The sequence below is a fragment of the Neopsephotus bourkii genome, unplaced genomic scaffold, assembly GCF_033783945.1.
Source record: "Neopsephotus bourkii isolate Nb327-2 ecotype Australia unplaced genomic scaffold, CSIRO-AGI_Nbou_v1 NB_414, whole genome shotgun sequence".
Taxonomy (NCBI): domain Eukaryota; kingdom Metazoa; phylum Chordata; class Aves; order Psittaciformes; family Psittacidae; genus Neopsephotus; species Neopsephotus bourkii.
In genome coordinates this window covers 874,777-898,439 of record NW_026900918.1, presented here as the reverse complement: position 1 = coordinate 898,439, position 23,663 = coordinate 874,777, and the positions used below count along the sequence as shown (strand labels likewise).

General features: G+C 57.4%; 2 protein-coding genes across 9 annotated transcripts in view; both read right to left on the bottom strand.

Annotated features, from left to right (window-relative positions):
- Positions 1–5,976, bottom strand: part of KIF21B (kinesin family member 21B) — a 38,201-nt gene extending 32,225 nt beyond the window's left edge. For all 5 annotated transcript variants that reach the window (XR_009724887.1, XR_009724888.1, XR_009724889.1 and 2 more), the window contains exon 1: positions 5,879–5,976. Coding sequence is in view for 2 of the 5 variants with exons in the window: in XM_061349411.1 (XP_061205395.1) it covers positions 5,879–5,916 (38 nt within the window). In the remaining 3 variants the exon portion in view is untranslated. The remainder of the gene's footprint in view (positions 1–5,878) is intronic.
- A 3,034-nt stretch (positions 5,977–9,010) lies between these two features.
- Positions 9,011–23,663, bottom strand: part of CACNA1S (calcium voltage-gated channel subunit alpha1 S) — a 41,614-nt gene continuing 26,961 nt past the window's right edge. The window contains exons 29-44 of one of the 4 annotated variants that reach the window (XM_061349410.1): positions 21,711–21,767; positions 19,800–19,928; positions 19,098–19,163; positions 18,505–18,596; positions 17,577–17,736; positions 16,758–16,885; positions 16,241–16,337; positions 14,821–14,923; positions 13,685–13,786; positions 13,439–13,563; positions 12,362–12,490; positions 11,479–11,678; positions 10,750–10,814; positions 10,220–10,329; positions 9,698–9,814; positions 9,011–9,486 (exon numbers count right to left, since the gene is read on the bottom strand). In XM_061349410.1, the coding sequence (XP_061205394.1) occupies positions 9,226–9,486; positions 9,698–9,814; positions 10,220–10,329; positions 10,750–10,814; positions 11,479–11,678; positions 12,362–12,490; positions 13,439–13,563; positions 13,685–13,786; positions 14,821–14,923; positions 16,241–16,337; positions 16,758–16,885; positions 17,577–17,736; positions 18,505–18,596; positions 19,098–19,163; positions 19,800–19,928; positions 21,711–21,767 (1,941 nt within the window). In that variant the 3' untranslated portion in view covers positions 9,011–9,225. Of the gene's footprint in view, positions 9,487–9,697; positions 9,815–9,872; positions 10,330–10,749; positions 10,815–11,478; positions 11,679–12,361; positions 12,491–13,438; positions 13,564–13,684; positions 13,787–14,820; positions 14,924–16,240; positions 16,338–16,757; positions 16,886–17,576; positions 17,737–18,504; positions 18,597–19,097; positions 19,164–19,799; positions 19,929–21,710; positions 21,768–23,663 lie in introns of those variants that run through there. The other 3 variants (XM_061349407.1, XM_061349409.1, XM_061349408.1) reach the window with 3 other exon arrangements.

Below are 23,663 nucleotides of genomic sequence, written 5' to 3'. Positions count from 1 at the left end.
AACAACCAATGCAGCTCACAGAACCTCACAGAGTGGAATGTGCCATCACAGAACCCGGGCAACTTCTGGTGATGAACAGACCCGGCGCATCCCACCCTGCCCCACCAAGGCTTCTGCCCCAGCACCCCCATCCCTCTCCCCCCAGCCCATTTCTTGGCTCCAGCACTCAGATGGGCTCCAGGCTGTGGCAGAGGAGGAAGGAAGAGGTCAGAGGCAGTTCTGTGCCTGGTGCTAAAGCTCAGGCTGCGCTGCTCTCCAGGGAGGAGGCTGCAAGCCTGTGGGGCTCTGGCTGCAGCAGGGGCAGGGGAACAGGAATGCCCCTTGTGCTGCCCCAGCTCTCCAGAGCTTTGCCCTTGGTGCCATGGGGCTGGTGACAGTGGGAGAACAGACCCAGAGCCTGGAGGGGGGCTGCAGAGCCACCCCAGGACACCCCAGAGGCAAACACCAGCAGCTGGAGACAGGCAATGGGGTGGGGGGGGGTGATCCCAGCCCCAGGGGGGCACCATGGGAGAGGGGAGCTTGAGGCCAGGCTCAGCTACAGCAAACTGTGACAAGAAACTTGCCTGCTATGTGCTGGCCCCAGGGAGCTGCAGGGAGGAGCAGGGATTTCACTGGGATCCCTGGGGCTCAGCCCCAAACCCTCACTGAGAAATGGGGCTGGCAACAGTTCACATCCGCATGGAGCAGGGCTGAGGGGGAGGTGCTGGGCGAGATGGAGCTCACAGACATCCCTGGCCTCATAGCAGGGACACCGGGGCACGCCAGGGCACCATTGAACCAGTTCCTGGTCTGCCCAGAGGGAAGGGGTGGCAGAAGGCCTGTGACCTGCCCTTCCATCGGCATCACCCCACAGCATCTGCTGCAGCAGAGACCCGTGGCAGCTGCCCTCACGATCCACCACATCCCAACCCTGCTGCCTGTTTAACAAATACTGGGACTGTTTTGACAGCCTCTGGCAGGAAACAGCCCCTTGGGACGCCCGGGGCCAGCCCCCCTTTCCCAGCAGGAACAGCAGGACAAGGCTCAGCAGGGGGATCACCTTCCCTCTCGGGGGACCAGGAGCCATGTTCCCAACAGCTCTGCCTGGGGCTTCACCTCCTGCAGTATTCCTCCTGCCCCCAGTTTCACTGCTGGTGCAGGAAAGCTTCAGCTGGCTCCTTCCTCGGGCTCAGAGACGGCCCCAGCATCCCAAGTTCTGAGACCTCATGGCATCACGTATTTAAACCCCTTGATGATGGGTGATGTCTGAAGCTGCCTTGCTCAGAGCGGTGTCTCGGGCAACGGCAGATCTGCCTGGGACTGCAGGGTGCAGCCCTGCTCCTCCCTTGGAGGATGGGGACCAGGATGAAGATCTCCAACCCCTTTCTACCATCCCCACTGTAAGAGCCAGTGAGCTCATGACTGATTGAAGCCAGGCACAGAAAAACCCTTTGTGCTCACAAACCTGGGCTCAGCACTTCCATCAGAGACCCTGAGGCGTCTTACCCACAACAGCCCCCTGCATCTCTCTCCACATCAGGGAGCCCAGTTTAACCATTCCCACTGGGAACCAAGAGTAAGTCTTGGCTCTCAATCTCTGGGCCTGCGAAGCCCCAAAGTAAACCAAAGAGCAGCCACAGGACATGGGAGACCCTCACTGCTCGGGCTGAGCTGCCCTGGGTGGAGGCAGAGGACTCTGCTCTTGTGAGACCCCACTTGCAGCACTGTGCAGTGCCTGTGTCCCCAGCATAAGGACATGGAGCTGTTGGAGCAAGGCCAGAGGAGGCCATGAGGATGCTCGGGGGCTGGAGCAGCTCCTGTGTGGAGCCAGGCTGAGAACACTGGGGCTGTTCAGCCTGGAGAAGAGAAGCTGCATGGGGACCTCAGAGCAGCTTCCAGTGTCTGAAGGGGGCTACAAGGATGCTGCAGAGGGACTCTTCAGGGACTGCAGTGACAGGACAAGGGGTGATGGGTTCAGACTGAAACAGGGGCAGTTCAGGTTGGATCTAAGGATATATGCCCTGGCTATGTGACAGCAAAGATGCCAGAATGCTGTTCCCAGCACATGGCCTTTGCCAGCATGTTCCCACTGAGCGAAGACCCACTAGGGCACGTGGCAATGGGCGTGTGAGTCTGTCCCATCCTAAAGTGGCACAGCCAATCCTTCTTTCCAAGAAGGAGGTGGGAGAAACTCCACAGGACAGCAGCCGGGCTGCCCATGTGTAAGGAAGAGCATCATGGCAGGAGTGTTTATGAGAGCAGCAGAGCACTGGGGGATGCAGGGTTTAAATAAACTTGAAATCCGACTCAACTTCCTTCCCCAATTTCACAAGCTCCATTTCCTGAGTCTCCGCAGCCAGGCAGACGTGCTGGGTGCTGCAGACAGCTCCGGGGGTGCCCCTTTCTCTATGGTTTGAAAGTGTCCTCAGGTATCAGCTCTGCAGCCAGTCCGGCTCCTCAGACATCCCCTGCTGATGGAGTTTAATGGCTTCTGGGTCAATACCATCAGCCTTCCTGACACAGCAAAACCACCCACTCACAATGGGGCTGAGCTCCACCTCCTGCAATGAGCACAGGGAGCACCGCTCCCCCCAGCTCGCTGTGGCTGTGAGCAGACAGCACCCAACTGCGAGCCTGGGTGCTGCAGGGATGGGTGCTCTGAGCTGGGTGCTGCAGGGATGGGTGCTGCTGAGGCTCAAGGGGAAGCACAAGCCTCCAATAGATGCTGTGCTCCTGGAAGCAGGGCATGAGAGCGGAAGTGCCAAACTCCTTCACCCATTTGAAGGTCACCTACAGAAGGAGACAGCACTCATCGCCTTCCCCAGCCCATGAGGGAACCTTCCCCCCCAAAGCCGCAAGGAGTGAGGGCTCCTGGGCCACCCCACTCCGCTCCCAGCCTGGGACCGTTACAGGGTGCAGGGCGCCCAACCCAAGCGATGCTCGGCCCCATCACTTCCGCTCCCTGGGGCACAGCCAGAGCTGGCAGGCTCCGGCACTCTCCTGTTAGTGCTGATGGGCAAGTGAAGGCAGGGCTTGCCTGCAGGGAGGGTGGGAGCTGGGGCAGGAGCTGCAGGTACAAGGTGCCGGTACCAGCCCCTGGGCCTGCATTTCCCTCTGCAGTGCTGGTACTGGCCGTTTCACTCCTGGCATGCAGGAAGCCTAAATAACAGCCCCATGTCCCAGTCAGTGGCTCAGCACTCAGAGCCCCAGGGGGGCAGCTGGGGGTCTTCCCAAGGAGAAGATGGGAACCTGGAAGCTCACAGTGAAATGCCACAGCATCTCCTGTCAGGTGAAGAGAACCGGCAAGAACCCACAAGGACAACACAGTCCCACCACTCTGCTCCTGTCCCTGCTCCTCCCATCCTGCCAGTACTTGTGAGGACTCGAGACAGGTCTCAGTGTCTTGACATCAGCTGGGCCATCCCTACCACTCAGCTGCTTAACCCCAGCAGCACGCCTCCCTCGGAAGCCCCCAGTGCTTCCCAGTGTCCCCAGCCCTTCCCCAGGTTCCACCAGCAGCATGGGCACAGAGACCTTGAAAAAATGGCGCAAGCTGGCACATTCATGTATTATAAAGAAACAAAAGGGGAGCTTCGATCCGTATCGTGCCTCACCCTGGAGGCATTCAACCTCTTTCATGCTCTGATAGGGGAAGGCGGTGGAATCTGCAGACAGGTTTGCTGGGGGGGGGGGGATGTGTGTGTGTGTCTTGGAGACTTCCACACCACCACTAGTGGTATGTCACACGCTCTCACAAAGGAAAACCTCTCTGCTCCTAGTCCAGAGAAGGAGGGAACCCATCACCAGCCCTTTGGGTGGGGTGATCCGCAGGGAGAGCAGCTTGGTCCTCGCACACTCAGCCCAGCATCCGAAGCCACCTTCCCACATGACGCTGCGACCTGCCTGCTTTGTCTGCAGCCTCCCCGTTCCCAGCCCTCCTCCTTTGTCCTGCCGGTTCACCTTTGCCACTGCATCGCCCCAGTACTCGGCACACACCGGCTGCAGCACACCAGCTCATTCCTTCAAGGAGTGGGTGGGAGAGAGTGGAATGTGCCCCCAGTTACATATCCTCGCTATGGGCACCCCAGCCCCACTGCAATGCTGCATACTGAAGTCACCTCCTGGTCATGATCCACTCCCTGTGTACGGGACAGTCCTTGACCCCATTGCTGGCAGAGGCCAAAGGGATCAGGAGGCAAGAGCCTCCATGGCCACCATGGCCAGCAGCACCCACCCCATCTCCCAGGCAAAAGGAGCCCCGGCCTCGAGCCAGGCCTTTGTTAAAAGGCTTCATCCGGACAGAAATGCAGGATGGAAGATGGGAAGAGTCTGGCCAGCAGGAAATCTCCACCTCCTGCCATTGGCATCACTCAGTTCCCAGGTCAGTGTCCTGGCACGGACACCCTTGCCTTGGCACAGCCCAGCCCTGCCCTTGCAAAGGCACCCCAGCAGCAGCCACACAATGGGGACACTGCCACCTCCCCTGCAGCTCCCCCATCCTTTAAACCCACAGCCTGGCCCAGATTCTCAGCCTCTTGAATGGAGCAAGGCAGAAAATAACCACCACCTGCTTCCAAGACAAGGAAGACTGGACAGGCAGGCAGCTCTGGGATGCATCCTGGTGCACACACACGTGTGCACAGGCACACAGACATGCACACATGCATGCACACACACAGAGACATGCACACGCACACACCCATCTCTCCCTCCCTCCATCACTGATGCTGCACCCAGCATCTTTTGTGCTCTCGCTCTACCCATGTAGGCAGGGTCCAAGAATCTGCAAATCCTCCTCTGAGGACTAAGGCAGCCCCCTGCAGCCTGGCAGCAGCACCCCAATCTGCCTCGTGCCATCAGGGGTGTGGGTGAGGGGACAGGCTCCAGCCCAGGTCACCCCCAGCCCCATGCTGCGGGACAAGGCAGGCACAGCCCGGCGGGGGGGTCGGTGTCACGGTGCGGACCTGGTCCTACCGAACCGTGACCCCGCGGTCCTGCCCCCGGCCAGCCCCACGCCGACACCGTGCTCTGGGTCTCGGGGTGCCGAGGCCGGGCTGGGCTCAGCTCACGCTTGTCCGGAAGACGCGGCTGAACCAGGACCAGGCGCGGTGCGAGCAGGGGAAGCCGCACGGTCCCTTCCTCAAGCAGCTTCGGCCGTGACGGGGCCCCCTCTCCCGTGGGTTCGGACCCCCCCCTCCTTCCCCCGGGGGCTCCTTCCTCTTGGGGCAGAGAGGAGCGAAACGCCGCCGGTCTGCGGGACCCCAGCGGCTGTGCACAGAATACACCCAGCCTGGCACGGCGCTAACAAAGAGCCCCCCCGGTCTCAGCACAGCCCGTGGGGCTCTGCAGGCGATGCGTGAGCTTCCCCCCCCCGCCCCCCTCCAGCTGCCCTCCGAGCCCACGCGTGAAGGAGATGCTGCCGGCAGGTCCTTCATCGAGGTGCACGATGCGGAAGGCGCATTGTTCCCAGCCCAAAGTCAGCACAAAGGACACAGGGATGCCGCATCGCTCCCCAACACCTCGGGAAGGGGAGGAAGGACCCCCCTCACATCTCCCTTATCTCGCCCGACACCAGAGGGGACCGAATTCACACGCGACACAGCCCGGGGCTGCCGAGCTGCAAACGCTGACAGCAGCTCTGCAGGTGAAGGGGTCGGGGACTTCTGGGTCACCCCCCCCGCTCCCCCCCCGGCCTCAGGGAAGGGGCTGAAAGGGCACCGCCAGCGGAGCGGCGAGCGGCAGCCCCAGAGCGATGCGGAGCGGGCAGGATAACGGTGGGACTGGGGAGGCAAAACCCGACCCCGGTGGGGGAGACGCCGTGCCCGGGGGCTGGGCAGCACCGAGTCGGGCACCCGCAACCCCCCGCGCCCAGCACCCGCAGCTGCAGCCCCGCGCTCACCTCACGGCCACCTTCACGCAGCTGTCCGGAGCCGCCATGGCCCCGCGAGCCGGGCACCGCGGCCGCCGCTGCCCGAGAGCATCCGCGGCGCTGAGAGAGGGGGGACGGGACCGGGGGGGCCGGGGGGGGAGCGGCCCCAGGTGAGGGGCGGGGCGGGGCTGACACGCCCCCCCCCTCCCCCCTCCGGATCGCGGACGCGCGGGGGAAACGGCGCGAGCGCGCGCACACACGCGCACGCGCTGGCTCTCACGCTCTCGCTCTCATTCACGTTGCGCCTCATTCACCGCGCTCACCCGCCGGGCCCTGCTGCCCCCTGCCGGGCGGACCGCGGCTCTGCAGAGCTGCGCCGGCGCCGTGCAGGGCTCTTCGGGCCGTACCGCGCTGCACCGGGCTGTGCCGGGCTGTGCCGGGGCTGTGCCGGGGCTGTGCCGGGGCTGTGCCAGGGCACACCAGACTGTGCAGAGCTGCACTGGGCTGTTCCAGGGATGTGCTGGGCACTACAGGACTGTTGAGGGCTGTACCGAGCAGTACGGGGGGTGTGCTGGGCTATGGGGCTGTGCCAGGGCTCTACCAGACTGTACTGGGCTGTACCAGGAGTGTGGCGGGGTGTTCTGGGCTGTACAAGGCAGTACTGGGCCATACCGTGTGTTGTGCCAGGGTGTTCCAGGCTGTACTGAGCTGTATAGGGCTGTACCAGGCTGTTCTGGGCCATACTGGGGCTGTACCAGGGCTGTGCCAGGGCTCTATCAGGCTGTACCAGAGAGCAGCTCAGGACCCTTCCCCATCAAAGCTCCAGGCAGAGAGGCCTGCTCATCATGGCATGGTGGTTCTGGCCTTATCTTCCTGCTGGCACCCTTGTGTCACAAAACAGATCTGTCCCCCAGTTCAGCTAGAAATTAATGCAAGAAACACCCACCAGATCCCAGTTTGGGGCAAATCAGCCCGGTGCAGCTCCAAGCCCCAGGAGAGGGTGCAGAGAAACTGCTGTGTGTCCCCACCCTAGTGTCACCCTCTGTGTTTGGAATCCCTGGAGAGCAACCACCTGCCTTGGAGAGACAATCTCACCCCTTCCATCATTTCAGCTGTGGAAAAACTGTCCCAGGAGTTCAAACAATTGAGAGATGATCTATCCGATCTGTCCAGCTCCCCACATGTACCACCCCCATCTCAGCTATTAGCAGAAAGCGCCCTATTGCCCAAAAGAAAACATATAGGAGGTACGTGCCACAGGCCACCCTATGGTTTTTCCTGCAGGATCATGGAGAAGACATGAGAAAGTGGGATGGAAAACCTACCTCAGCTTTGGAGGAACGGGTGCGTGAATTGAAGAGGAGAACAAAGGTCAAGGATGATCATCCTATGAAAGATGCTGCTCCATTCTTGAGTGAGCAGCTTCCCAGATGGAGTGAAAGAGCTGCTTTTACTCCAACGCCTGTGATAAGGGATTCTAATCCCTTTCTACAAGACCTAAGTGGAGAATCTTATGATGACTATTAGAGGGGCCCTGCCTCCAGCCAGGTGGAGGAGAGGGACAATCGGATTTACTGGACTGTGTGGATCAGATGGCCTGGCACATCAGTCCCACAGAAGTATAAGGTTCTGGTAGATACCGGTGCACAGTGTACCCTGATGGAATCAAGCTGTCAACCCATTTGTATTTCTGGAGTGACAGGAGGATCCCAGCAGCTGACTGTACTGGAGGCTGGAATCAGCTTAACTGGGAACGAGTGACAAAAGCACCCCATTGTGACTGGTCCAGAGGGTCCACGCATCCTTGGCATAGACTACCTCAGGAGAGGGTGCTTCAAAGACCCCAAAGGGTACCAATGGGGTTTTGGTACTGCTGCTTTGGAGACTGAGGAAATTGAGCAGCTGTCCACCTTGCCGGGTCTCTCAGAGGATCCTTCTGTTGTGGGGTTGCTGAAGGTTGAAGAACAACACGTGCCAATCGCGACCACAGCAGTGCACCCGCAGCATTATCACACCAACGGGGACTCCCCAGTTCCCATCCATCAGCTGATCTGTAGACTGGAGAGTCACGGAGTGATCAGCAGGACTCGCTCACCTTTTATAGTCCCATATGGGCTACTCCTACCCTATCCCTGCTGATTGCCTGGATCCCCTCAGGGGAAAGCTCTCAGCCTTGCCATGTTCCCTGCACAAGGCACGCAGGCTGCAGCTGGAGCTCAGCAACAGCCATTTCCCTTCTATTAAGTTAACAAATAAATGCCCTGCTGGAAAGCAGGCAGGCTCCATTGATTCACACCTCCCCCAGGACCCATCACTTTGCTGCATTTTAATATATATTAGGCAAGAAAGAGACATGCATTTCCCAGTTTGGCTGGGCTGGGGAGCCTCTAGAGCAAGATCCCAGCAAAGAGATGGCCTGGGGAGATGGGGCTGCCCCAGTGCTCAGTGCCTGGGCCACTGAGGTCTGTAAAGCAAAACCCCATGGGAGACTTATTCCCAGAGAGGAATAACCTCAGTTGCTACTCGCTAACAGACATAATGGACAGTGTGTAGGCAGCTCTGGTCAAGGGCTGTGCTCCCCTTGGCATCTCTGGCCTGTCCCTTGCAAAGCAGTGGAGTTGTCTGGAAGATGCGTGAGACCCTCCTGGGGGCAGGGCTCATCAGTGGGTGCCCAAGCCCAAGAGTGGTGTTTAGAGATATCTGGTGACACAAATCACACTGCAGTGGCCAACTCTCCCCTTGGTTAGACCCAAGGCCACTGCACTGACCTGGACATGCTCTTATGCCTCTGCCCCATACCCAGATGGGAGCCCCTGGGCTTCATGCCTGGAAGATGCTTCCAGCATCTGCCCAAGTCCTCCTTGGCTGCAAGGAGGAGAAACAGGCTCCAGCAGAGGCATAAGGATGCTGGGTCCAGCTGCTGAAATAGATACCAGGAGACCCCTCCAGAGCTTGCTACTGCTCTTAAAATGCCTTGTTGACAGTCATGACATGAGCACTACGGAGTAGGGACAGACCTCCCTGCACATGGGGACTGGAGGCTGCCCCATGAATTGCTGCCAGCTCTGGTTCTCACGTTTGTAGCTCCCCTTCCTAGGCAGGGCTAGGCACAGGCTGTGCAGGCAGGGTGGCTGAAGAAGGAGGGGACAAGGGGGATACACAGAGTCACACAGCAGGAACACTTTAATGACCTGTCCAGCTCTTGCAAGACCCTGCTGGCACAGTATTGTCCTGTCCTGCACCAACATCCTGGAGACCTGGCCCCAAAGTCCTCCTGCAGGACAGAGCCCACCAGGACCCCAGGCAGAGGGGGAGCAGTGTGCCATTGCTCCAATAACCCCCTGCAAGCTTCCGAAGGGACCATGTGTGCTTGTGGATCACAGGTGAGTGACAGCAACGGTCTTTTGGGAAGGGGCTGCTTTGAGCCCTGGGGAGCTGGCTGGTGATGTGACTGAGGTGCCCCGAGGGGCAGAGCTAGCTTTTGTACCCTGAAGTGTTTCTCTTCCCTTTAGCAGTTCCACAGCTGCTTTCTCCACTTCATCCACCTCCAGTTGGCTGCTGGCTGCCATCTCAGCCCTCGTCACTGCTACAAAGGTTGGGTCATGGGCCAGAGCTGTGAGGCCCCCGGAGATCAGAGCCTGCAGCAGAGGATGGGATCAGAGCCTGATGTGTCCTCAGTCTGTAGAGGTGTCCCTGGCTGCACACAACCCACCCTCACCTCACGTGCTTGCTGCCCTCTGTGCTCACCCTCATAGGTAAGCTTTGCTCGTGCAACCTCCCAGCTTGGTATGAGCCTGGCACCCCTGCCAGCCCCTTTCATCCCTGCCTTTCCCACTGCCCCTGCCTTACCTCCTGAATGAGGAAGGTGATGGCGGGGGTGGAGGATGCACTCGGGTCACTGCTTTCACCCCACTGGTGCTCTGAGCTGGACGCCGCTCCTGTCACTGTGTCATCCTCTCCGGGCTGCTGGGTGAGAGGAGCAAACAGCTGCAGCCTGGGCTTGGACAATGCCCGTGGAAGATCTCGCTCATGTTCATGGGGGGGCTGTAGGTATTGTCCCCACTCCCACACCAGCCAAGGGCAGTCAGGGCAGCGTGGGAGCAAACCTGATGCACCCCCTTTTTCTCCCTGGCTCTGGAGCAGCCAAGAGATGGTGCATTAAGCTGTGCCTGCTTGGATGAGCACCCTGTGATGGGGGCCCAGCTCCTTCCCAATGCTAGTGAGAAAGGAAAGCTCCAGCAAAGCTGGTTTCATGGTGGGGAGCCCTAGAGAGTGGCTCCTCCCCAGTATGTCTGTGACAGCCTTTCCCAGGAGAGGAGTGACGTTCATCCATGTCCCCATTGCTGTCTTGATATACACTGTCCTCTTTACCTCCTGCGGGAGAAAGGGCAGGCCTGATGGGTGACTCCCAGAGGTGACCTCTCCTCGCCTCCTGCTTGGTCTCTGCTGCAGCTTTCCCATGGGTGAGGGGCGGTTGCACTCTGGGAGAGGGAAAGGAGGGGATATCAGATGGGCACAAGAACAAGGACACCACTGCCACCCAGAGCTGGGGATGTAGTAACTAAGGGGTTTCGGGGTTTTGGATGAGTTGAAGTCCAGCGCCTGCCCTCTGCCCTTTGCCGCCTCCTCATGGTTGGGAAGGAGAAGTCCCTGGAAGACAATCTTGTGGCCCTGCTGCCCAGGGGTGGCCGGTCCTCCCCCAGCCTAAGCACTGGCTCCATGTTCTGTCACCCTGGAGGGTGAAAAGGTGGAAGGAGGGTCCCATGGAGCTTCCCAGGGAGGTCTTGCTGTGCTTGGGCCTCTCAGCTAACCTCCAAGTTGTTGGGGGCTGCTGCCATCACCCCCTACACTGCCCTTTGGGCTAGTCCAGATCCCAGAAGAGGAACGATGCTGAAACTCACCCCGCACTGGATGCTTGGGTGCTGCTGGCACTGTCCTCCTCAGCACCTCATCCTCGTACTCCATCCTGGCAAGGGCAGCAAGGGGGTCAGCCTGAGCAGGGACCATGTACCGACCCCAGCTCTCCCCACCTTCACGCTGGGAAATGCAGCTGTGGGGGCATCTGGGACAGATGAACCATGCAGAGATTCCAAGAAGTGGGATAACCCCTGTCTCTTGTACGTGTGGCCAGGCTGGTGCTGGTGGCCCCTACCTGGGCTTTGGCACTCAGAGATTGGTGGGAAGGGCCATTTCTGTGATCCCTGGAGCCCTGCTGTCCACCCGGACCCTCATGGCACCAACATGGGGTGATGGGGAGGACAAGGGTACGTAGGAAGTCACACATGCTGACATGCAGAGCTACACCAGCCCTGGAGCTACCCTGTATGTTCTGGGGACACCTCTAGGTGTGCCAGGCTGGGGTACAGGAACCAGCAAAGGGTGCCTGCTCTTCCTGTCCCCTTGCCTGGACCCTGGTTCACACCCCAAGGGCTGTGAGCACAAAGCTGCTGTGTCCATGGAGCCACTTCCATGGCCAGCAGTTCATTCCTCCCCCAGTCTGCAACTCAGAAACTTCTCCAGACCTTCCCCATCCATGAAGAGCCCTGGGCAAGACCAACACTGAGCACAGCCCCTTGGGGAACTGCCAGGCACAGCCCAGCTCTGCCCGCACGAGGCTCCCCAGCCCTTACCCCTCCAGCCAGCTGTTTCTGTTGGCGTTGTTGACATTGGTGTTGCCTTCCTGAGGGAAGTCATCGAGGAACACGGGGGAATCGAGGTCCTCGCTGCCCACCTCTGTGAACTGCAGGGGCCTCTGGCTGGCCACATGTGGCTGCAGGGGGCTGCTGGGCTCCAGGAAGCTGTCAACTTGGCCAAACAAGCCACCAGTCCTCTGCAAGCAACAGGGAGGGCATCAGGGGAGGCCCTGGAGCTCTGGGGCGAATCCCATGGGAGGAGACATTTGGGAATGCCTGTGGGAACAGCAGCCCCTTTGCCCATCTTTCTGCTCAGGCCTTGCAGAGTGCACAGTTTCCAAAGCCTCACTGCCCAGGTGGGGAAACTGAGGCACTGAGGGGTGATGGTCACCAGCAGCACTGGGATGAGAGCCAGCCCTCGGGATGACAAATTCTGCCACCTCCGGGGGACAGCCAGAGCCAGTGGCACCTCTGGACAGAAGAAGGTGCAACACCACAGCTGCCCTGCCACTCCCAAAGGCTTCCAGGGAACGGGAAGTGAAACTGCTCCTGCTCTGGTGCTGATGACACCTGAGGTGTCCAGCATTGGCCTGTGAGAAGGTGTGAATGGGGCCTTCCACACCATGGGTAAACATTCAGCACAGCCCTGCAGGCTCCTTTTAGAGAGGGGAAACTGAGGCAGGGAGCAGGTTCCTCAGGATGAATCAACCAAGATATCCTGATGTTCAGGGGGACAGAAGTGCAGATCCATCCTTGTAGCCCACACTGACTTTCATGAGGTTCACCTCTGTGGTCTGTCCTGCAGCTGCTGGTAGCTGTACTGACCCACCACCGCCACATCCAAAAAGCTAGTTGGATGGGACCTGAGGTCTGTACTCACCCTGTATATCCCTTCCTCCATGGCAGCTTCCACCATGGCTCTTTCCAGCTCCTCTTCAGCAGTCAGGTCACCAGAAATGGCCCGGCGGATTTCAGGAGCAGCTTCTTCTTCAATGCTCCTCAGCCCAGCCTGGTGGGGACAAAAGAAGGCATGGCTGGATGTGGCCTGGCCCCACCAGCCCTCTCACTTTGGGCTTTGGAGAGGGAAACATGATGGAACATGCTCACCTGGTAAGCCATGGTCTCCTACCAGAACAGGCCATCGGTGGCCCTGCAGCTGCCTGGCTCTGTGCTTGGTGAAAGAACTCCCAGGCTAATGCTGTCCCACAGAGGTGTGTGCTATGAGCAACCTGATGAAAAGCTGCACTGGTGATGCCCAAGGGGTAGCTGTGGCTTTGACCCTGATCTGGAGATACCTGATCTGGGGCCTGGCTCTTTTCCTTGCCTTGCACTTTTGGTCTCTTATCTCTACAAGTGATTGCCTCCCTGTAGGATTAGAAGCTAGAGACATCCCATCCCACCCTGAGAGCATCCTTCAGGGCTACTGTGCAGGCTTCTTTGACTGCAGTGGTCCTGGTCAACCCCTCTCCACCTCACGTAGCACCAGGCAGTGAGACATGGTATAGAAAGCACCAGGCACACAGAACTATCCACGACACTGCTAAGATGGGGAAAGAGAGAAGATCCTAGGAATGGAGAAGGGCCTGGATGAGCAGCATTCAGCCCAGACACCGGTCTGTGGTGGGGGCTTCCAGGTCTTGGTAAGGCATCTGCTGAGCCCTTTCTCCAGCCAAAGTCAGCAGGGCAGGGAGTCAAAATCTTCTTTGTTTCTGGAGTCACCTGCACCCTGGAGACTCAGGTAACCCTCAGCGCTCATGGCCAGTTCAGCACTGGTTCACATGGGGCCACCTCATTTCCAGAAGTCCTTATGTTTATTGCAGCTCTTATAAGTCACCCTGGACTTTGTGAGCTGGAGGGAGCCTCTTCCCTGGGGGAAGCTTTCCCACAGCTCCCTTTCCCAAGCTGCCAGACCCCAAGAAGGGTGTCACCCCTCCACCACCACCTTAATGCTACCAACCTGGATCTCCACAGGGTTCTTCTTGGGCCGGTACCCATAATACTCCTCCTGGCGCTTCATGAACTTCCTGAAATGCTCTTGGATGAGGAAAGTAGCGTAGAATTTGCCCACTGTCACCTCATCATCTGGAGGGGAGGAAACCGACATGAGGATACTGCCTATCACAAGGCCCTGACTTGTCAGGGCAGCTGAGACCTCAACCAAGTGCTGTTCTGCCCCTCTGGGAAGTACCATCAGGTAACACACCTCCAATAGGTGGGATAACCTGGTCCAAGAGCTTCATACTGGTTCGCTTCCAGATCTTTTTGATAATGGCCCTGAGCTCCTCATTGGCCTGCTCAAAGTTACCTGCGAGAAAAGAACAGATCATTCAGAGGGGAACATGAACATGAGTGAAACCAAAGGATGGGAAAACCTGGCCAGACTCCTCCAGAGTGTGACAGCTCCTCTTCAGCCTCCCCACCCAACAAGAATTAGCTTTGTAAGAATAAGGTTTTGGTTTTAACAGAAAGACTTTAACTATAGAGTCACACCTAACAAATGGGTAGAACAGCAGCATCACTGTGTCTGTTCTGGTGATCAACAACAGATTTCAATCTCCCCTTTGATGTTTACACAGGGTTTTTTCTTTCCTGTTCACCTGCAATCCCAGTCTGTCCCCATGTGTGCTCTGGGATCTCACGTGCTCCTTCCAGAGCTGCCATCACTGTGCTGGAGGCCACATTCCCCACTCCAGCTATGGGGAAATGTTGCCACCTCATGCCATGCTGCTGGAGGACTCCAACCCCACCACTGCCCAACCTCACCTCCTGCCAGAGCTGCTAGCCCAGCCATAGAGCTGCTTGTGTGGTACTGCCTAACCCACAGGCATGGAAACAAGCTGTTGTAGCATCTTCCCAAAGCAGGGCTTTGGAAACTGTGTCGCTGGCAAGGAAGGGGGTGAAAACAACTCATCCCCAGCAGAGCTAAATTCAGGAATTCATAAATTCCAATTTGAGATTCTAAATACATGGAGAAATGCACAACTGGATGGGTGGTGTTATGCCAGGGGCAGGGGAAGGTCAGACTACACACAGTAGCTGTGGTAGGGACAGGAACAGGGTCAAAACTACTTCTGAGCTGTGGAATTGGTTCACTCTTCAGGGCTGCAACTAGTAATATCCTCCAAGCCTTGTCTGAGCAGCCCCATGCATGTGCCCATGGTCTCTAGCCCAGTGAGATAATGAACATGAAGCCAAGGGCTGTACCAGAGGTCTAAGCCCCATGGGTAAGTGCTCCAAGATCCCCGGATGGAGTGGGGGATGATGTGTAACCAGCACCTTGCAGCACAAGGAGAGGGTCCCCCCAGTCAGGCTGCAGAGGCAGAGAGGAGCATCACTTACCTTCTGTCTTGATCTTGAGGGCTGTCCTCACCAGTGCAAAGAGAGTTGCATTGAAAGTGACAGTGCCGTCGCTGTTGAGGGGCATGTTCATGCACACCAGACGCTGCACAGCAAACCAACAACTGTGAGCCCAGGCAGCAGAGCACGAGGCTGGCAGATCCCTGCAGACAAACAGCCTGGCCTGGCCACAGGGCAGCCGCATTACCCGGTAAAGGCTCTTCTTGGGGCACCAAGCTGCTGGCCAAGGAGCCCTCCCAGCTCTACCTTCCCTGCCCAGAGGGGCTCTGCAAGACCGGCACCACTCATCCAGAGCAGGCAGCTGAACCAGACCAAGGTGAGGGGAGAGCCAGGGCACAGCTGTGGAAATAACCCACTGCTGCCATGGGAGGAAATCACAAAATCATTGAATTGTCTAGGCTGGAAAAGACCTTTCAGTTCATTGAGTTGAGCCATTTACCCAGCACTGCCAAGGCCACCACTAAACCATGGCACCAAGGGCCTTGTCTACATGGCTTTTAAACACCTTCAGGGATGGTGACTCCACCACTGCCCTGAGTAGCCTGTTTAAATGCTAGAAAACACTTTGAGTGAAGAAACGTTTCCTACTACCCAGTCTAAACCTCCCCTGGCGCAATCTGAGGCTGTTTCTTCACATCCTATCACTTGCTACTGAAAATAGACTGACCCCCACCTCGCAACAACCTCCTTTGCTGATAAGGTCTCCCCTGAGCCTCCTTTTCTAAACAACCAGCCAGCAAGAGACCCAGCATTGCTCCCAGGGAGATGGGAGTCATTCTGCATTGGGCTCCACCACCTAAACAGCACCCCAGTCTGTTGTGAGGGAGCTGGGGATCCCTCCTGGTTTACAGCAGTGCCTGAGGCACTGCCCATGTGGGTTACACTTGAAACTCCCACAGGCTCTGGTTTGTGCAGAATGAGCTGGGAAAAGTGAGCTCATGGCTCCGACAGAGCCAGTGTTTCCAGCTCCCCCAGTGCTATCAGCCCTTGGAAACAAACTTCCAGAGCCCAGTTGACACGGCTGGGTACTCAGGCCCAGCAGTGTCCTCCTGTACCACATGGAGATGTGGGACACCCCAGCATGGCTTGGGAGTCCCCCTGCACTGAGGGCTCTGGGATGGGCAGAGACCAGCCCACTGCCATGCCCCTCAGTGGGGGGGTGAACACAGGCAAGTCCTTATCTTCAGGAGCCTGAAACATATCAGCTCTATGCATGTTGACAGCACCTCTCCTTGCCCCCAGAATACAGTCCTCCACCCAACACGAGAGGTAAGAACTTGGGTATAAACCATGGCATTGGGAAGCTGGCTGGACTGGCACCCTCAGCTCCCTGGGGAGGATGCAGACAGGTTGGGGAAGGTGCCCCTGTGCCCTCACACCCCACCACCCCCTTGGCTCTTACCTTACACGCTACACGGTGTGGACAGAACTTCCCAAAGCCCAGAGGAGGCTGGATACGTCTCAGCAGAGTCACCACATCCAAGTGTTTGATTCTGCCCCTGCAGAGGCAACAACCTGCATCAGCAGTGTAGTGGCAGACACAGGGACTGTGGTTAAGGCTCATGGGTTCAACCCTTGCGGCCTGGTCCATGCTCTTGCAGTGGGCAAATCCCTACACTTAGCTCCTATTGTAGCAATCCCTACACTTCCCCACTGCACCAGGCAGCAGACAAAGGTGCCCAGTGGCATGATAGAAGTTTGCAGCATCACCAGGGTTGGGTGAAGAGGGGACTGGAAGTCTTGTGTCTCCAAACATCCTGATGGCTTCTATCAGCCCTGGAATATGCTGGCAAGTCTACATCCACCTCTGAGATGGCGGGATATAACTCTTGGAGTGCCACAGCTCACACTGCCATGTGTGTCCCAAGGCCTCGCACCCCAGGAGATCCCCCCCATACCCCTCATCCCCTATCACTTACTTGGCCTCAGGGTCGTACTCAGCCCAGATCCGTTTGAACTCATCCAGGTGATGGGGCCCAAGAATGGACCAGTCACGTGTGAGGTAGTCAAAGTTATCCATGATGACGGCCACAAAGAGGTTAATGATCTGAGGAATGTGAAAGATGCAGGTTAGGACAGGGCCAAGCACTCTGGGCAGAGCCATGGGAAAACACAGGCAGAAATGTTTGGGAGAAGGGGTTTGGGATCCCCTGAAGCCAGGTGGTGCTGTGGGTCACCCCATGCAGGGATGGGCCTCCCACCAAGGAGACAAAGGCTGCAGCAGGCACAGGGCACATCTTCCCTCTCTGCCCTTGCAAGAGCCAACACAGACACATGTGGATGGCAGCACAAGGGGGTTGTGGGAAGAAAGTTATGGGAGATCTTGGGTCCCACAGAAGTGTGGTGTCAGCTTTACAGCATGGCTGGGAGATGGGCGGGGGATGATCTGTTCAGGCTAGACATTATGAAGAATTTCTTCCCTGTGAGGGTGCTGAGGCGCTGGCACAGGGTGCCCAGAGAAGCTGTGGCTGCCCCATCCCTGGCAGTGCTCAAGGCCAGGTTGGACACAGGGGCTTGGAGCAAGCTGCTCCAGTGGAAGGGGTCCCTGCCCGTGGCAGGGGTTGGAGCTGGAGGAGCTTTCAGGTCCTTTCCAACCCAAACCAGTCCATGATTCTATGATGCTCCTAGGAAGAGGATGCTGTATGCTCAACCCAGGGAGATGCAAGGCTAACTCAACACCAGGGGCTGCTCAGGGCCAGGATGGGGGTGCAGAAGGAGCCCCATGGGAGGTCACATACCAGGAAGGCACAGAGCATGTAGAAGCTGATGAAGTAGAAGTAGGCAAAGCCGGTGCCACAGGTGTACTCCTCGCCCTCGTTGAAGTCTGACTCAGGGTCACAGAGCTTGCCGTAGCTGCAGTCCAGCAGGATCTCCTGCCAGGCCTCCCCAGTGGCACACCTGAGCAGAGGGGATGCGTGCTGGTCTCTGACTGCCCTGGGCAGGAGCTGGGCACACAGGGTGGGCTGTGGCCATCTCAGCACAGAAGGGAACAGAGAACCACTGGGAAAGGAGCAGTGAGGATTCTGGGCTTGCTGTGCTGCTGTGGGGAGTCTGCTTTTAGAAGCTTCAGAGTGAGCTCCAGAGTGTTTGGAGTCAAGGAAAGCCTTGGGCTGAGCCCTTGCTTCCTCTTGAGTTTCCTCACAATTCACAAATTAATAGGACAAGGGGTGATGGGTTTAAACTTAATCAGGGTAAATTCAGGTTAGATCTAAGGAAGAAGTTCTTAACTATGAGGGTGCTGAGGCACTGGCACAGGGTGCCCAGAGAAGTGGTGGCTGCCCCATCCCTGACAGTGCTCAAGGTCAGGCTGGACAGATCTTTGGGTGGCATGGTCTGTGTGGGATGCCCCTGCCATGGCAGGGGGTTGGAACTGGATGATGTTAAGGTCCTTTCCAATCCAAACCATTCTATGATCCTATGAACTAAAATCCAGTCTGAGAAGAAAGCATTTAGAATAGAAATCCTGAAGTGCCATTCTCCCACATTTCAGCCACACCAAGCATACCAAAAGCCACTCCTGAAATGCTGCCATTGCTGCAAGAGATTTTTCTGTAGGGCAGGAAAGAAATCAGCTATGGCCATGCTGGTCTCCCTCACTCTGAGCTGCTGGGCTCCCATGCTGACTCTGTGCCTGTGGAGCTGCTTGCTCACCAAGCCGAGACTGACCTGAAGAGCAGCAGAACAGCCTGTGGGAAGGTTTGGAAGTTGTTGTTTCGGTTGATCTGGGTCCCGTCCACCATGGCAATCTTCCCAAACATCTGTAAATCACACTGTCAGGTCCCCAGTACCCTTCCTCAGGCATTGACCACCCTCCAAGAGTAGCCCTGAGCTCCTCTTCCTCCTGTTTGCTAGGCTTTGGGTATGCCCAAAAGAGACTGAGACCAAGGTGTGGGTGCTCTGGAGCTCCTTGGACATTCCTGCCTATGCTGAAAACGCCCCTGTTTCTGCTGCACGTCATCTAGGCCAAGGAGACAAAGTCTTATGAACCAGGTACAAGCACTGGTGACTGTGTCTAGGCTGTGCCCCGCCTCCAGAAGTGCCATTTGCTGTATGGCTCAGTTGCCCTATTTGCAGCCTGGGGACGGGAGGAGGCTGCTGGGACTGTAAGCATCTTTGCAGACCAGGGTAAAATGGTCCCATTATGTACAAAGTCCCAGGGGGGGCTGGCAGAGGACCTAATCCCTCTCCATCCCACCTCCCCAGATGCCACCAGGTTCAGGGCATCTATTCAACAGGAAATCTCACCCCTGTGCTCTCACCTGCATCCCAATCACAGCGTAGATGAAAAAAAGCATCACAATCAGCAGGGCTACATAGGGCAGAGCCTGTGACAAAAGGACCATAGCTCACATGAGACATCAGCTCAGCATCAAGACAACCCAGGGGCTGGAGGTAGGGTCTGGAGCTAGTGCATGAGGCCAGAATCCAGGCCTCTCTGTGGGGGGAGGGAACAGCTTACTTGTCTGTTCCTCTAACCGCCCTCCCACTAGCCGCGTTCTCCAGTTCTTATGCGTTGGAGGCTTATGCCAAAACCGAAAGGAGAAGCATGCCTCTCCAGCTGGGATGAAAATGAAGCACGACCCAGGGATGCCCAGGGCTGAGGGAGCTGCCCAGGCTCAGTGGCTGTGTGCTGAGATGCTTGGCTTGGGCTACCCACTGGGTGCGGAGCCCATCCTTGATGGGACGAAGGCTGGTGGGCCCAGGCAGGACCTGCCTGCTTGCTCTGACACATGGTGATGTCAGGGAGATCCCCTGCATTTTCCCACCCATATAGGCCATGTTCTCCTACAGAGCACAGAGCCCCTAGTCCAGTCTGAGGTTCAGTGCTCCTGCCAGTTCTGGAGCTTTCCTCCTCTGCTGGTGAGGACAGGCTGCTCGCCCAGTTAGCATGTGGATCACAGACCTTGCTGCCAGCCCTGGGCATGTGCTTGTCTGGGAGGGGAGCACTGCTCCTCACATACCTGAAAGGACTTGATGAAGGTCCAGAGAAGGGTCCTGACACCTTCTCCCCGGCTCAGCAGCTTCACCAGCCGCATCACCCGAAACAGACGGAAGAAAGTGATGGAGACGCGGGAGTCATCGTCGGGGTCCTGCATGCAGAGCACAACACCAGGAGGGCAGCGGGGGCTGGGGCCTCCGGGCAGACAAGGAGGGGTCCAGGTCCTGGAGGAAGGGTTACAAGGTTCCCCCAGGCACCAGCCCTTGTCTGCACGGAGGACCAGACTTCAAAGGGGATGTGCCGGTACTTTCCCACCAGCCTTCCCAAGGAGCTCATCTCCCCAGCCCCATGGTCTCAGATCTCCACCCCTTGGGGTGCTCCAGATGCCTGGTTATGGGTATGAGAACAACTCCCTTAGTTAGAGGGATGGGACACTGCAGGGAGAAAGGCATGCTGGAACGCACGTTAGGAGAGCTATGCTGTTCACCACGCGCCAGGCAAGACCCGTTTCCTTCAGGCTGTCACCCAGCATGTGTCATATAGGATGCTCCCACCTCAGATTCTATTTGTAAGGTGAGCTGTAGGTGAGGCACCAGGCACACAAAGGGCTCATGATGGGTGTTTACACACAGAAAGCTTGGTTTGAGAAGGTCCCAGCTGGGCTTTTATGGACCGAAGGAGCAATTGAAGGCAAGGTGGCTTTGAAGGGGTGCTGCCAAGTGTCACCTCTACCTGCAGTGATGCCTACTGTCTTGGAAGGGTGAAAAGATACGTCCCAGCATTGGGGACAACTGAGCTCCTGGGCTCAAAGGGCCAGGACTGGTCTTGGACCACCTGGGACTCCGGGGGCTTGGTTACCTGCTCCCTTTGTTGCTCCAGCATGGCACGGCCTCAGCTCCAGCCTCTGCCACCAGGACCAATAAGCAGCCCTTCCCAGCCTCTGCCAGGCCTCTGTCCATCCTGACTCCATCACTGCTTGGGATGCCTCTCCCACTGCCCCCTCAGCTGCTACTTGGTTTTCCCTCACTCCCATCATCCAGCCTACCTATTCCCAGCTATTTCAGGGCAACAGAATTCAGCTGTGAACATCCCTCCCAGCAGCTCCATGTTCCCCAGTCTGGCATTTCTGAGTTCCCAGGACTGCACTGGAAAACACCATCTCCTCTCCCCACTCCTCTTTCTTTTGCCTTTTGCTCTCCTAGTGCCCAGCACAGAGGTCAGAAACATCTCATAAGTCACAGTGCACCATGTCCTCAGTGCCCAGTGCAGGCCAGCTTTCCCCCTGCAGTCACCAGCACCATGGTCCTCAACCCTTGGGAAGAGGCTCCGGCACATGGGACCTTGCTGCCAGCCCCTCCGCATTTTCCAAGCTACTATGGGCCAACCCAAGGTACCCTCATCCCACTGGTGGTGCCAGCCACCAGCACGAGGCCAGCAGCTGCGGGACACAGGCAGCTCCTGGGGAAGGCACGGTGCAATAAACACTCCTCTAACCATTTATCCAGTTAACAGTGTCAGAGGCTGCATTCATGCAGGTAAATCCCTTTGGGCCTTACACAGACAGGGCAATGGTCAAAGAAACCAAGGCCAACCGTCCTCCCATCAACAGCCATAGACACCTTTGTTACATGCTCTGTTCAGGTCAGGTACCACAGTGCTGGGAGGTGAGTTGCTGCAGGGCCAGCAGACAGAGCCAAGGAGGGCTGGGGAAGAGCCTGGCACACCTCAAGATGGGAAGGAGTGTCTGTGTGGGGTGTCTTGTCCCAGGTTCCTCTCAGAAAGGGGACAGCTACACCCTAGAGAGAGCAGCTGGGTCTAGTGTGCCTTAAGGACATGCAGGACACATGCAAACTCCAGGCACAGACACATTGGCAGGACCATGGGCAGCGAGGTGGAGAGGGGCACACCACAAGCACATGCAGCTGATATTTACAATGCTATCGCAGCCTCCGCCGAGGCAGTACAATCCACCACTGGATGCAAGAACAGTCTGTCAAGAGAACAAGAGAGTCAGCAGGAGAAATGGTGCAGAAATGAGAGGGAGGAAGGGATGGCTGGCTGAAGAAGACACAGAAAGAGAAGAGTGGGATGGAAACTGGGGACAACGGGAAGAACATAGGGGAAGGACACAGACCCACCATCACTCAGGCTCACAGACAAGGTGACTTTTGAAGGAGAGAGGCAGTGGATGGATGCCAGGGAAACAGTGCTCATGAAGGACTGACTTACACACTTCTGTACCTCACTGCATCTCCCCTGCTGTGACATACACATCACAGGGGCAGGGGTGTATGGGCCAGGGAATCTGGGCCAAACCTCAGGACTCTGTAATTTTGCTTCCTCAGGTCAGGTCCATGGATGCTGCAGGTGGGATATGAAGGCAAGCTAACCAGATCAAGTGATTGTAGGAGGCTTTGGGTAGATTGGGAGGGCTGGCGCTTGTGAAGGGGCTGAGTTTCCAGGGCAGGCATGGCAGGAGTGACCCAGGAGCATGGACACTACACTTTAGAGCCTGGGGTAGCACTGCCAGAGGGGCCCCCATCCCTACCTACCTCCTGCCTCAGACATCTCAGTACCCCTGGGTTTTGGGGGAGCTCAATGATCATGGTGGACTTGGCAGTCCTGGGTTGAAGGTTGGACTTGATCTTAAAGGTCTTTTCCAATCTGGTTGATTCTATGATTCCGCGATTGAAGAGCTGTGAGGATCTGGCTGTGGTGGCCAGCAGAGAACCCCTGACAGCACAACGCTCCCCACCACTTCACCCTGACAGCCACACACAGAGAGACATGAGGGAGGAAGAGAGAGGTAGAATGGAAAGCCATGAGAGGACAGACTTTGCAAACCAGAGTTGCGTGCCCAGGTGCCACCAGGAATGGATTGGCTGCTGCAAGGTGTCACCCATCACCTCTGCAGCCTGCAGCAGCTGGGTGAGCTACGATAGGTGTAAGAGTTGCAAACAGCCCCTGGGGACCAGATGTAATAGACCCAGCTTGCACTCACCTCTCAGCAGGGAGGAGGACTTACCGCTAAGGGATGTTGCCACCCTGCCCCCTAACCCCCTTCACATCACCAGATGGCTGGGAAACCCTGGTGATGCTGGGAGAGATGTGGGCTGGATGAAGAAAAAAGCACATGGAGGAAAGGTGAGGCAGCCACAAGGGGCTCTGCTCTCAAGGGGGCACATAGATGTTTACTGGGGCATGAGACTTGCCAGAGCAGATCTGCCTATGACAGAGGCCCCTGAAGAGCCTGGGAGACTAGGAGGGAGACCAGTGTTCTCAGTGACCCCAGCACATAGACTTGGGGGAGACCAGGGAGGCTCAGGCCATATAGGACCATTCTTGAGATCCTGCCCGGCCTTCTTGCACAGTCCTGCCACTGCCAGAGGAGTGCAAGTATCTGATCAGTCCCTGTCAACCCAGCCAGGGCACTGGACTCCTCTGGGTGCCTTTGACCTACGTCCCTGGCATCCCCACGGGCCCATGGCCAAGCACAGCGGCACTTTGGCATCTGCCAGCTGACCTGGTCCCTTGTTCCACAGGGACTGAAAATCTACGCCCAGTGACACCTAAGGGTGCCTAAAGCACCCTTTGAACTTAATTGTTGAGTGACAACAGGATGGTGAAGTAGGTAGCACACTAGGAAATGATACCCGACAGACAATGGGAAACCAGGTCACAGGTGCCGGGGGACCAAGGATGGAGTCTTGGAGGACCTGGTGACAGATAAAAGCTGCTGGCACTGGCATGAGATCTGGGAGCTCATCCAGGCTGAGAAGCCCCGAGGCTGGAGGACAGGAGCAGCAGCGTGCAGGACTGTGCAGAGAGGAACGTGTTGCTGTTACAGGAGAGGAAAATGAATAGTTTTGCTCACCCCAGCTCTGGC